A 14,416-nucleotide genomic window follows, 5' to 3' on the forward strand; every position below is an offset into this window, starting at 1 on the left:
CATGCAAACTTCAGATATCTTCGCTTGACATCTTGAGTTATTGCACTCTGAATCCTACCTTACTAGTCATTAATAAACTAGATTTAGCTTTATTTAAAAACGTATAGAAATGATGACTGATGTAGGCTATGTGTGTCGATTTGTCTGTTTTAATATTAATAATAATGCTAAATGACATCCCAACATTATCAGCTTAAAATGTGACTACCAGTTTTTGAAAGAAGACTCTTTCAATGTTGAAAACAGTTGTGCTTCTTAATATTTCATACACTACCATTCAAAAGTTTGGGGTAGGTAAGATTTATTTTTTATTTTTTAAAGAAAGACTTACACAAAATGCTGTTTTTTTACTTTCTCTTCATCAGAAAAATCAAGAAGAAAATCTATCACAGTTTCAATAAAAATATTAAGCTGCAAAACTGTTTTTAATATTAATAATAATGATAATTTTTTCTTGGGCAGCAAATTAGCATGATTTCTGAAGGATCATGTGACACGGAAGACTGGAGTAATGATGCTGAAAATTCAGCATTGATATCACAGGAATAAATTACATTTTACAATATATTCAAATAGAAAACAGTCATATAACAATGCTCCACGATATTACTGGTTTTACTGTATTTTTGCTCAATTATATCAAACTCATGAGGGGTAGTGCAGAACTACTATCTCCTTAATATTTGAAATGGAATGACTTGAATAAATGTGTTTCTTACTGTATGTTCAGATAATCTTTTAATAGGAACACATTTGTATTGTGAGGTAATATTATTCCCAGCACAATAATTAACCATGATAGCTGTCGTGACCTATACAGCTCTCTGTTCTGATGCTCTAATGAGACTGTGGGTCACACTGTTGTCTGCTTCAGGTCAGGAGGGACCACAGGACTGACACAAGAAATGAGATCCAAAGACACAGTGTCTCACTCCCGTCTCCATGACTCTCTCCCATCTGTTCACTGTTTGTCTGACTTTCGATATGAGTGATGAGCCAATGCCAGCACCAGACACCAGGAACTCCATCAGCCTGCAACTACTGAGAGCAGGTCATCAAAGTACCACACAATCCTTGTTTCACTCTCTCACAATAAATCAATATGTCTCTAATAATTTGGAGTAAAATATAATGACCTATTGTCTACACACGTTACAAAACATTTCCCAATATCTATTTAAAGACCTAGATCAAGGGCTCTAAAGTAAGGGGAGTGTGTTTCCTGCAAAGCAGTACTGATGGAGAAATTAGGCATAGGCTATGTTCAGAATGGAATAGCTTACATTATATGGATTATAATGTTATATTGGGTAACACTTTACAATGAGGTTTCATTTGTTAACATTAGTTAATGTATTAAACTAACATGAACTAACCATGAGCAATGCATTTTGTTACGGTGTTCGTTCATCTTTGTTAACGTTAGTTAATACAAATCCAGCTTTTCATTGTCTGTTCATGTTAGTTCACAGTGCATTAACTAATGTTAACAAATAGCCTACAACTTTTGCTTTTAATAATGTATTGGTAAATGTTGAAATTAACATTAACAAAGATTAATAAATGCTGCTCAATTATAAAAGTGCAGCTCATTATTACTTCATGTTAACTAATTTTAACAAATTAAACCTTATTGTAAAGCGTTACCCAATATTGTAGCACACTGTTTTACATAATACATTGTTGTATATTTAATCTGGCAAAGGGAGTCTAGTCATCTTGGATAAATCTGATCAATTATTAATCCAATATTGTGTTAAAAAAACACTTTTGGCAGTCAAATGAGTCAAGAAAGCGATGTTACAAAATGTTTTTTTAGGGTTGTAAAAATGTACATGCACTTAAGATATTAAAGGGTTAGTTCACCCAAAAATTCTGTCGTTAATTACTCAACCTCATGTCGTTCCAAACCCGTGAGACTTTTGTTCATCTTCGGAACACAAATGAAGATCTTTTTAACTACCACTTTCAAGCCCCAGAAAGGAAATAAAGACATCATTTAAAGGTATAGTGGATGATTTTTCCGAATTTTAGAAAAGAACCGCCCTCTCCACTTGCACATGCGCAACACTCTACCTGCTCCCGAGAGAGAACGCCTATTAAACGTGTGCGAGAGAGCATGCACAAGCCCAGTTCTCCTCGTGAATGCTCTGTTTACAATTTGTTGTCGGCGTCGCTCATACATGCTTACTTGCAAGCACGTACGACGGCCTTACGTAAACATATCACCAGAATGATTGACAATTAGGAGGACCAATAGTCTTGATGATCCACCCGGAAAAAGAAAATCCTCCACTATACCTTTAAGTAATCCATGTGACTAGTGGTTTAACCTCAATTTTATAATTGATTTTTTAACTGGTTCATGGAAACGAACTGTCTGAAAGAACCAGTTTGCAGAAAAGTTTCAAACTTCCCCTCACTAATATACTTCAGAAAGCGTAATAGTAGTAAATATTATACTATTCTGAACAAAGCCAGGCATCTTCGCTTGCAGTTAATGGGAGTCAGTTTCTGCTAATGGGTAAAAAAGGCTTTCTAACAGGCACTCAAGAGAGCATTTTTATTGGCAAGTGCAAATGGTAAGTTTCAGAGAGCTCTACATGTTCTCTCGGTCAAAGCAGTCAAAATAAACCTAATTAGTTTGAGTTTTAATGAGCAATAACTAATAGTCAGAGAAATTAATCAACAGAAAAAGAACAGAAAAAGGTTGTTGAAATATCACTAAAGTATTTCCATCCCAACCTCCCAGCAGCACGCTCTGCTGTTGCCTCAGAGCACACAAAATCTCATTATCTCCCAGCATCCTTTGCAGGAGAAAGCCTCAGCGCAGCAGATCAGCTCACCAGGTCGCTGCTAACAGACACACTCAACCAAGGGCACACGAGTCCCACATAAACAAAATCAGCTCCTCAGACAGGTCTCTGTGTGCAGTGACAGAAGGCAACTCTTTACCCTCAAAGAAGACGACAACCGACACTTGATGAAAAGCTTCTTCAGTACCACTTTCAGGAATAAACGCTGACGCATGAAATGTTTTTTAAGGGGATAGTTCACTTCTTCTGTGGACACACAATATTAGATGCTATACAGCATGTCTAGTCACATAGAAAGAGAGTGGATAGGGACCAGGGGCTGTCAAGAAACCATGCAATAGCTTTGTGTGACAAAGACACCAAAAAATCAAAGGGGATCTATTATGCAAAATTCACTTGTACATGGTGTTTGGTGCCATGTTGCCATGTTTATGTCCTTGCTAGTGCAGCTAATGGAAATACAAGAATGTTTCAGCTACGTGATAAACAACCTAAATGTTCTGTGGTTGGCTGTATCAATCAAAACAGACGCTAGACGGACATGTTTGACCGTTGAGCTCGCGTCTCACATCTTTACAGCACCTCACGCAGGAAACGTCGTTCTAAAAGAGTGGTCAATTTAAAAGAACATACAAATATATGTTATATAACTATAACTTTAAAAATATTATTAAAACATAATATAAAATGTACTTTAAAGTAAAACTTTAAATTTGACTATTAAAAAGTGCACTATGTAAAAGTGTACTTTAGTGTAATATGAAACATAATCGTGAAAGTGTACACTTAAGTGGCCTTTCATTTCATTAATATTATTGTTAGCCTCATAGCATAATTGCCTAAGTCCTATTTAAAAAAATAGGACTTAGGCAATTATGCTATGAGGCTAACGTTATGTTATCCACAAGTACAGTTTTTAATATACTTTTGGCAAATACTAAAAGTGCACATTCAATACAGTTATGCACATTTCTTTTTTCCCCACAAGGGTATCCCTTAAAAGTGTTTTAAAACAACCAGAAATGTAACTTCTGCTTTCTAAAAACTGAGACATTTCATATAGTTTCAAAATGACAGATTTGCCACATGCATTGCATTTTGTGTGGGAGGTGCTGGGTTACATTTTACACCCATGCAGGGATCAACCTGCTAATACCACAGAGCTAAACTGCTAAAAAGCTCTGGTACCTGAGGGGTGGTCTGGCACCAGCACAGAAACAAGGACTTAGGATGTCACGCTCATGTAATCATTCATGCAGCAAGGATAAATCATAGTTATTCATAGGGATTCTAAACATAACAATCTGTTGACAAAAGTATAATACAAACCACACAATTTGTCCTTGTTTTTCTAAGTATAATTTCATGAACGTGCTGCTATCTGCTTCCATTCTGTAAACAGTGGTTTTAAATTTTTTTTTGTAAAATACATTTTTTATTGCATTTACAATAAGTCCAACAGAGGAGGGAGCGAGGGAGGGGGGCTCTGGAGGAGGACGCAGAACTGGCAGATGGGACAAGCCAGGGCAAAGGAGAAGCCATTGAGGAGATGACGGAGGCAGAAACCAGGGCGAAGAAAATGGCGGGAGGAGCCAGGGAGGAGTCATGAGTAGGGAAAGCCAGTTTAGGGCCCAGAGCACAGCCAGGACGAAGGCCCACGGTGGAGTCAGGAGCCATGATAGAGACTTGACACGCAGAACCACTAAGACGGAACTGATGGAGGTGGAACATCCGATGAGACCGGACGGCACCGTAGGTCCTAGTGGACTGAGGTGGAGCCAGAGGGATAGAGGGACGAAACACAGCTGAAGACCCTGAAGTCTGTAGCACAGGCAAAGTGATGACTGACCAAGGCGGAGCTGGAGGGATGAGGGAGCCTGGTAGAGCCATGAGGTCAGATGGTCCCAGGTGGTGCCAACTGGTCGATGGGCCAAGGTGGAGTTATGGACTCTGTGGCCTGAGGTGAAGACGGGATCCGCTCACCAAGGTGGAGCTGGCAACCAGAGGAGGAGCAGAGGGACTGAAGGGAGCCAGTGGATGCGGGGCTGAAGGACTGGCTGTCTTTGGTAGAGCAGGTGGGAGAGGGAGGCTGGGTGGGGATCATTGGAGATGCAGGGGACTTGGAGCTGGGGTGAACCAGGTGAGACACAGGAGACTTGGAGCTGGGCAGGACCAGCGGAGGCACGGGTGACTTGGAGCTGGGCGAAACTAGTGGAGACGCAGGAGACAACGGGGATAATCTTCTTCCAAATCCTCATCATATATTGCAGAGGCCAGCTGCAGCTCACCCTTAGCGTCGGGAGTGTGGACCGGGCTCCCTTCCATTCCCTCAAACTCCACGAGCACACCCACTGGGAAGGACAGTGTTGCCGGCTCATGCAGCTGGTCAGATTTTTTCATTCGGGCTTAGGCCTTGAGGCGTCTCTGGCACTGGCTCAGGCAGGCTCTGGCATAGGCTCCATGCAGGGTGTGGGAGGCGGCTGGATGGGCTCTGGAGCCGGTGTGGGGATGGTATTTCCTCCTCAGCGGGGCAGATGGTGAACTGTGATCCGCTGTTCACCAGCACCCACTCCACAAAAGCGCCAAAATTTCCTCGAGGACCATCACCGGGCAGGCCATCATTTCTTGCTGAGGCTGGTGTGGGAAGCGATCCGGGAAGTGGGTAAGGCACGCCAGGTCTAAACATTTCTTTGTGTGGTCCAAGGGTTTACTCTTCCTGCTCTAAGCAGAACAGGTGGACTGCTGGTAAGTCCATTTATATACAGCTGGGGGGGCTATTGTACCGTTAGTGGCTGTATTAAAGCGAACGAACACGGAGTAGCAAAATAAACAGACTTTACTACAGATCCTTAGAACTCTCAGGGAATGTAACCAAACAACCTCGTAATACAAATACGACAGCAGACAAAGAACTAACAGAACTCAGGGTTTAAATACACAGGAAGAGCTAATGAACTAGAACTGAAACAATCAGAAACCATAGAAACAAAAATTAGCAGTGTTGTGGGTAACGCGTTACAAAGTAACGCGTTAGAGTACTCTAATTACCTTTTTCGTGAAATGTGTAACTTAACGCGTTAGTTTCTTGCGTTAAGTAATCAGTAACTTCGTTATTTTTTTTAAAAAGTAATCCGTTATTTTAAGGAAAGGAAAATCCCGACTGCAGCCTGCTTTTTGTCAGACAGTAGGCTTAGGTCTACTTTGCCACCTGCGGGTATATCAGCGGAGCCGAAGCGCTGTGATCATAAAGTCAATGGCTGTGATACGTCTGTGCCCTGCATGCGCCTGAGTCTGACCCTGTGTGTGTGTGTGTGTGTGTGTGGGTTGTTGTTGTTTTTTCAAACTCCCGGCAAGATGGCAGAGAAGACAGCGTTTGAAGTACGCACATCATGTTCAATTTGTCAACGAAAAGGAAAAGAAAATGCACACTCTGCGTTGGTGAAAAGCTTCTGTCGACCGCCAAAAATTTAATTCGGTTTGTAATCATTTTTGTTTGACAGGCAGCTGTTAATTTCGGTTAGATCGTTGACTGGTTGTTCATTTCTAAATGGATTTAAATCTGCAAGCCTGTTTACCTCAGGTTGTGTTTACAAGTAAGCACACTTGATACACTTTGATAACTGCATTAGATTTAAAGAAAAAATCAGGAGTTATCTTGTATGGTGCTCATATACAGTAGCCTAGGCTACCCGGGCTGGGTAGGTGCGAATTTTGATTAATATGTTCTGTGATAATAAATAAATAAATAAAACGCCATGTGGAATAGCCTATTGCTGACTGTCTTTCCTGTTATTGTTATCCTGCAGTGTTAATTTAGTCGGATGACTGACGTTATTCATTGTCAGGAGTCATGACTTCTAGGTGCATTTAAAGGGGCCGGGGGCTGTGTCTGTCATGTGTGAGCCGCTGCAAACGGCTTTTAATTTTTGGTAACGCATGAGTACTCTAACGCGTTACTTTTATGAATAGATAACGCTGTAACGTAACTGATTACTTTTAATTGATGGTAACGTTGTAACCTAATTAACTACTTTCCAAAGTAACTATACCCAACACTGAAAATTAGAACTCAGGCAAACAAAAACAAGGAAAGACAAACTAAAACACAGAAACTGAACATAATTTTTTTTTTATATATTTACATTTAGTTGTATTTTATTTCAGCTTTATTTAAATTACAAAAAATATATATAAAAAATATTTGTAGCTAACAATAACAATACTGATACTTAGTATAATAGAATATATACTGTAGAATAATGCAAATTCATCAACAACATCAATTTATTTGAGTGTACAGCTAAATCTTTTTGCACTATTTTTTTTTTCTCAACAACTTTTAGTGTATAACACCTTGGGCTCTATCTTGCACCCAGCGCAATTGACTTTGTACACCGACGCATGTATCATTCCTATTTTGCACCCGTGCAAGGCGGACTTTTCCCTCCACAGACGCACGTCGGTAAACTAGGAAATACACTTGCGCTCCCCGGGGCGGTTCAGCGCAAAGAGGAGGCATGTTCCGGCGCAAACGTTCCCTCATGCTATTTTGCAGGTTTAGAAAACAATTCCGCCACTGACCGAAAAAACCTAGTTTAAAGTCAGTGGCGCGTTGCGCATGTTATTCATATGCTATTTTAAGGCATGCTTGGCCATAATCAATGTAGCGTGTGCACAACGTGCATGCACTTTGATTCTCTCATCTACACAGAAGCAGCAGTTTTCATTTTTGTAAATCATACATTATAACCGCTCCTGGCGTGCGTCTGGCAAATCCGCCGTTATAATAGGAATCCACTATAGAACAAGCGCGCCTGCTCTTAAAGGGAATGTGAGATGACGCTCTGATTGGTTTATTTCACGTTACGCCCAAACCACACCTATGAATAATGAAGCTACTTCAGACCAACCCATTTTAGATTTGCGTCGGGCACAAGAGTCATTTATCCCGCCGGTATAATAGCAACAGCGCCCAAGACCCGCCCACAAAGTTACTTGTGTTCTGCGCTTGATACTTGCGTTTCAGATCGTTAAAATAGGGCCCAATGTCTTTAAAGGTGCTGTAGGACATCTGGGAAAATGCTAACTTTAGCATGATAGCAGTAAAAGCACACGTCCCACCCTCCCTGCAAATCGTACAGCCAAGAAGCCCGGAGACAACGTTAATGCAATTCATCATGTGTCATTCACTGGTGATAAAACTTTACAGTACAGTTAGTAACAGTAGGCCTACTACAATAACAAAACCCAAACAAATTCTTAAAAACAGAATTAGATGCTCGGTTTTCGCTAGCAAAACTTGTCAGTGTGTAATAATATTTCTTGCATGACAGGGTTTCCACGATGAGAGTCTGCTTAGCTCCGATGAACATATATAGATTGTAGATCCTTTGCCAGTGCCACTTGTTGTCGGTTTAGAAGGAAAGTTACGTTGTTGCTGCTGCACAGTGTACGTGAACTCGCTGATGACTTATGTCTGTGTGAACAGCCTGCGCAGTGGCATGCAAACACACGTTGACTGACAGGGAACACATGCTATAGGACCGTTCGGACCGAACACAACGATTGAACGAACATTTTATGGTCCTACGCCTTCCACAGACGACATATATTTATAAAAATACATTTAGACCGCTTAACTGAGTGATTGCTATCAGGATATGAGGAGACTCTCAACCAGCATAACAAAAAAAAATTCTGCAGAGATTCACCTACGGCACCTTTAAGTGTTATCTTTGCCATACTACTAATTCAATACAGATTCACAAATGTCACTAAAAAACATGAATTTTACAATTAAAATATTCTATTGGACCACATGTGAGCACCTTCATGAAAGTATGAAATCTTGTTAGTAACAGTGCAGATATGAGAAGATACTCTGTCTTGATGATACTGAATGTGCTTCTGCAATCAAAAGGCATTCAGGACACAATTCAGACTGCAAATGAAGCTTCAAAATCAGTGGTGATATGAGCCACAAACACGTAACTCTGTTTTGGTATGCATGATATTATATGACTGTAGATTATGTGGTTATGATTATGTGGTTATGAGGAGGAATAAGTGAGAAACAAGAAAGCATGATATTTTTATATCTCTACGAGCGTGTATTTTCTCATTACCTAGCAGCTCCATGGCATCATCCTCATCTTCCATCTCGTCTTCAGTGACCGAGGGGGCAGAGTCAGGCGTGGAGTCAAACGAGTCCTGAGACAACATGGCTGCCAGAAGTTTCTTGTGATTCTGTTGCTGCTGTTTTAGTCCTTTACCCTTAGTCTCCATTTTCAAGCTGCAGACAAAGAGAAAGAGAAGAAACTTCTCTGAATATAGTTTTTAGCATCTAGAACAGTGGTTCTCAACCAGGTGGCCAGTGCCCACTAGGGGGTCTCAGCAAACTTCCAAGGGTGCGTTTCAAAGCGCACCACGTCTCCAAGCCAATATAGTGGGAATGTAACTCCGCTTCCCCAAGCTTTAGCATGGATTTAGGTTATAACTCGTGAGGCCGAGCCAATTCTCCGACATGGGCAAAAGACTATGGAGCAAAAACTGGTCCGTGATAGCTTCTACCAAATGGCCATTGTCAGGGAGAAGAGCAGAACATAGCTTACATGTCAATGAGAATCCAGTTGCAATAGAACCATGAGCCAAAAGGTTAGTGTCAGCAAGAACGCTCAAATATATATTAAAACTTGACAACTGGTCCACGGATTGCACCAAGGAGCACAGTGTATCACGAAATCAACATACTGTAGAAATAATAAAGTTAGTGGGAGACCGCCAACCTATCAGCGTGGTAAACACTAGCCACCGGATAGCACAGAGAAGCACGAGAAGAGTTACAGACATGACATAAAATCTGAAAAATAAACTAAAAACTCACCAAATGTCAGCAACTTAATCCAATCCAATTATATTCATGTTGTCAGGCGAGAAAGCAGAAGAGACTGAAGGCTGACCTAATGTGGCTATTATCCTTGAGGCTCAGCTTACGTTACTACAAGACTTTGTTGGTATATTATCTCTAATTATCTATCTGGCACTGCGATAATCAACTACTGCTTGAGAACCACCTCTGGCAGTCAGGTGGAATGAAACAGAACTATTGTTGTGGACAATGGATTCAAAAAGGTTGAGAACCACTGATCTAGAACAAATTGTTGTCAAGGTTATGTGTGGTAATAGACTGTGGAGAGTGAGCATCATATTATTAGAAACAATGCACAGCCAGATCGAACATGCATTTCCCAACCAAGCACTATGGCTAGTCCACAGTTGATGCATATTTTTTTTGCTTTTTAATAATATTTTAAGAAATACATACAATTGTCAAAAAATGCTAGTAAAGAATAGGAAATACTCCACTTATGTCATGTTGACAGACATCAACAACAGACTTCAAAGTCATTATCTTCCAGTCACAAACAATCTTTCTTCCACAATTAAGTTTTTACCTGAAATATTATATCTACTGTACAGTACACTCTTAAAAATTAAGGTTATTTATAGGAGTCAAAATCTGCTAAAATTAAATAATCTTTTATTGGAAAATTAAACATTTTATAAAAAAAATGTATTAACAATCTTTTAAACCTGAGAAGATAGTGATCAAACTACATTTTATAAAAATGTCAAGTTCCCGAATCAATGCTTATGAGAGTCAGTTATGCATTAGGTACATTATCGTCTCTGACATCTTCTCATGGCATGTTGAAGCCGCTCAGGCCACCATTTTAAACCTCTTCCCGGAAAGCGTTGACATAGTCAAAACATCCGGTACCGTGGGTTTTCCAGGAAATACGTGTTCTCGTTGGACTTCTGCTTCTCGTAAATACTACCATGTATTGTGCACGTTATTTTTTGACAGACATCGTTGTTGTGATATTAAAACAATATGGATATAAAAACAGATGGATCTGGTAATCTAGGTAATTATTATTTACTTCTTAGCCGGCAAGTACTCAGTTAAGTGACTGATGCCTAATGAGTGTACTATGTCAATGTTTTTGGTTCTAATATTCCAACCAACAGCAAGCCTAAGTTTTTGACAGACGTGATAATGTGCATAAGGGCTGAATTATATTTAATTTTTGGGTAATTATAAAACATGCTGGAGATGTTCAAAATAATTTTTTGCGTTGTTCATTATACTCATTTTACGGAATGTTACGGAAGTTTATTGTGTGGCTTGAAATTGAATTATTTGTTTCTCAGAGACTGACAGGTTTGGCATGTCAAAAAATGTATATTCATATTTTTACAGGAAGAGTGGTTTTGATGCACAAATTTGTTTTTAGTGTGCCTTATAACAAAAAAAAAAAACTACCCCTTAGCAGATTTGGACTCATAGGCATTTCCATTAACATCCATGGAAACATTCAACATTCCTTATAGAAGAAAAACGTCATTTAGATGACTAAAATGTTTGATAATGTTACAGTAGTTTTATCTACCGGTATATTACAAATCTTTAACACATTAAAAAATAAGCAAGACATAGGGTTCAGTTATGGGTCAAAAATACCAGGGCAATTATTCCATTTTGAGCGAACTGATGGAGAAATAAATTGAATGAATAATGAACATATGGTTGTCACGTCGATACTGGCAAAATTATTCCCATGTCTCAATGAGTGACAAAAATAGTCTGCAAGGGTTTAATTTGATTGTTATCTTATTGGAATGACATTATTCACAGATAATCGAAAGGTTAAGGTGCTGTTTTAATATCCTGAGCTGAACATTACTATGCTAATGGCTATGCTAATACTGCATTGCACATCCCTCTACTATGGATCATTTAGAACTTTTTCCCCTTTTTTTCCCCTAACTGAGTGTCACTCAAACAATTCTCAGCTCTCCTGTAGTGTACTACAGCATCAGCAATGCTGAGACACATATCCCAGTGCTCATAAAAATTCATATGACCACCAATTTCACTGTACGAAACACAGCAAGAAACAGAGTCCAGATACTGTTTTCATTATCACTGTATTCTGCACTTGCATGTTAATACTTTTAAGCTTTTTGTTCTTTTTCACATAGAGAATGGGGATGACTGAGACAGAGGAAATACAAGTCAGATGCAAAGCTGAAATTCCCACATGAGCAATATGGCTCAATAACCACAAGGCCACAGCTTCAAAAACAGCTTAGTACAATGGTTCATATTTTTGTGGACTTTTTTTTTTTTTTGAGTATTGTGTAAATATCATGATATATGAATATGGTAAATTGGTAATTATTCAGGACCATGATACTGTATCCAATGGAATCCAAAATTCTTAGTGTCAGGGTTCTGAGGTGTTATCTGTATTTGTGTTACTATGAGTTGTTTTTTCTCAGTCATTTGTCTCCTTGGTTACTGATTGATTAGAAGTTATTTAAGCCCTGTATTTTGTTCAGTTCTTTGTCCGGTTTCGTCTTATGAAGTTTGGTTGTTCCGTTCCCAGGTCTCTAGTTTAAGGGTGCATTTACACAACAACGTTATAACTGAGACGTTTTTCCTTTGAGTTTTCACTGTCAAAACGATCCCCATTCACACGGATCTGCAAAAACGACTAACAACCCTGTATTCTGCTGCCAGGCCATTAGATGGCGATGAAACACTATAAACTGAACACATAATACGCATGTGCGTGAGGTCATCATTTTCAGAGATTTGCGTTTTTGTTGTTTACACAGAGACCGTTTTTCAAAAACTTGCACTTTGAAACCCGTTTTCAAAAGTTTGCGTTTTCAGGCACCCAGAACGCCGTTGTCGTGTAAATAAACGGCCAAAATGTTAAAAAAGTTTAACGTTTTTTAACTTTTTAGTTGAGAACGATGTCGTGTAAACAGAGTATTTTGTCATCTTTGTTTTCAGTTATTTAAACACCAGATTGCTGCACTTAAATCCTGTTTCTTTTAGTATCGTTGTCTCAAACATGACAAAATTGAACAAGCTTTAACTTTTTCAAGCTTACCAATTTAGTTCAATATTAAGTATGATTAGAGGTTTTGGGGGTAATGCATTACAAGTATCGTGAGATTACTTTGGAGTAACTAGTAAAATAATGCATTACTTTTACATTTACAATAAAATATCTGAGTTCCATTTTCAAATACTGTAAGTACCACAAGTTACTTTGTTTTCCCATTTATTGACTGACACCTCTCCTGTCCCCATTTTTAGAGAAATCGGGAGTAAGTGCAGAGGCATTGTGTAAACATGATAGATATAGTAGTTCTAGACTAAATGTGATCCTGCATTTATTCATCTCACTTACACAAACACAGATTCAGTATTCCTCAAATTCAAAATGAATAAAACAGTGAAATTCAAACTAAGAATATTACATAAACCTGCAATGATTGTTAAATATGTTAAATAATTCAAATATACTTTATGTATTTCATCTCACTTTATTAACCACTTGTCTTTGTTCAACCATACTAATAAGCAAAAATGATTAAACATCACATTTTTATGCTGCCTTCATGTGCCATCGGAAATTTCTTACTCGTGGTCGTGATTATGAACTCATCGCATTCAAATTTTCAAGTTCAAAGTTCAAGTAGAAAACCAGTATTTACAATAATTCTGACAGTTTAACATTCTTCTCCAGCATTCTATAGACCTTTCTCACAACTTCCGTATTTGTGACCGGAAATACGCAATCGTCGTGGTAATCTACTTCCTCCGCAGTCAAAGCAACATAAAAAATGGCGCAAGCAACTAGCAAGAGCTATTGACACGCTAATGATATGTCATTTTAATTAACAGTTCAGTAACAGTTAGCCTCGCTCTCTACTTACCTTGATATTTATGGACAAATTCCGTGTGGAAATTTTTTTACCCTTTATTTCGTTTTTTCTTTTTGGTGACGGAGTTTTCCTCTACGAGTCGTCACATCAGCAAATGTAATATTTGGCAAATCCGTTAATGAAGTTGTGTAGACTCTTTGATCCATTTTAAACTTGCCCGCGTTTATGTTTTTCTGGTGTGTTGACGCTTGACAGGAACTCCGCTTCCACAACGATTACGTATTTCCGGTTATTGTGAGAAAGGTCTATTCTTCTGCAATCCAATATGGCAGCACAGCTGAAAGGTTTTTTTGAGCTGCGCCCTCTACTGCACGGACATGAATTTGCATTTCCTTCAGATTGAAGCTTATTCATATAACTTGTGGTGTGAAAGTAGCCTGGAAATCCAGACCTAAATCTAAAAGATTAATGGTCTGGCGTCGACTAATGAAAATGCATTTGAAAATCTCACTGAACGCAATTGGATAACACTACGACCAATCACAACAATAAACCCCATGCGCTTAGCAACCAGCGGAGCTAACTGGTAGATTATACTCTTATCGTGTCCGGTCGGCAAAACAGCAAAAATGTGGCGCCGTCTTCTGTTCCTGTTTTAGATAAAAAGCCAAGTGTAACTCGTTCATTGTAGCGGCCAAAGCCGTTTCAAACAACTGGTGTTCATCCATAGTCATCTTGCAATGTTTACTAATGACTTCGAGGTCACAGCGCTGTCGTCATCTGTTTAGCTCGCCTCTGGCCCGCCTATATCAGATAACCCGATGTGATTGGTGCAGCTCAGATCGAGGGGCATA

The 14,416-nt window shown here is 39.1% G+C and overlaps 1 protein-coding gene across 2 annotated transcripts in view; it reads right to left on the reverse strand.

The window, feature by feature from the left end:
* The window catches only part of cUnh8orf34 (chromosome Un C8orf34 homolog), a 96,106-nt gene that overhangs the window by 46,707 nt on the left and 34,983 nt on the right, over positions 1-14,416 (reverse strand). For both annotated transcript variants that reach the window (XM_084399143.1, XM_084399142.1), the window contains exon 7: positions 8,942-9,108. In XM_084399143.1, coding sequence (XP_084255269.1) covers positions 8,942-9,108 — 167 coding nt within the window. The remainder of the gene's footprint in view (positions 1-8,941; positions 9,109-14,416) is intronic.

This window comes from Rutilus rutilus (genome assembly GCF_951802725.1).
Source record: "Rutilus rutilus genome assembly, chromosome: 24".
Taxonomy (NCBI): domain Eukaryota; kingdom Metazoa; phylum Chordata; class Actinopteri; order Cypriniformes; family Leuciscidae; genus Rutilus; species Rutilus rutilus.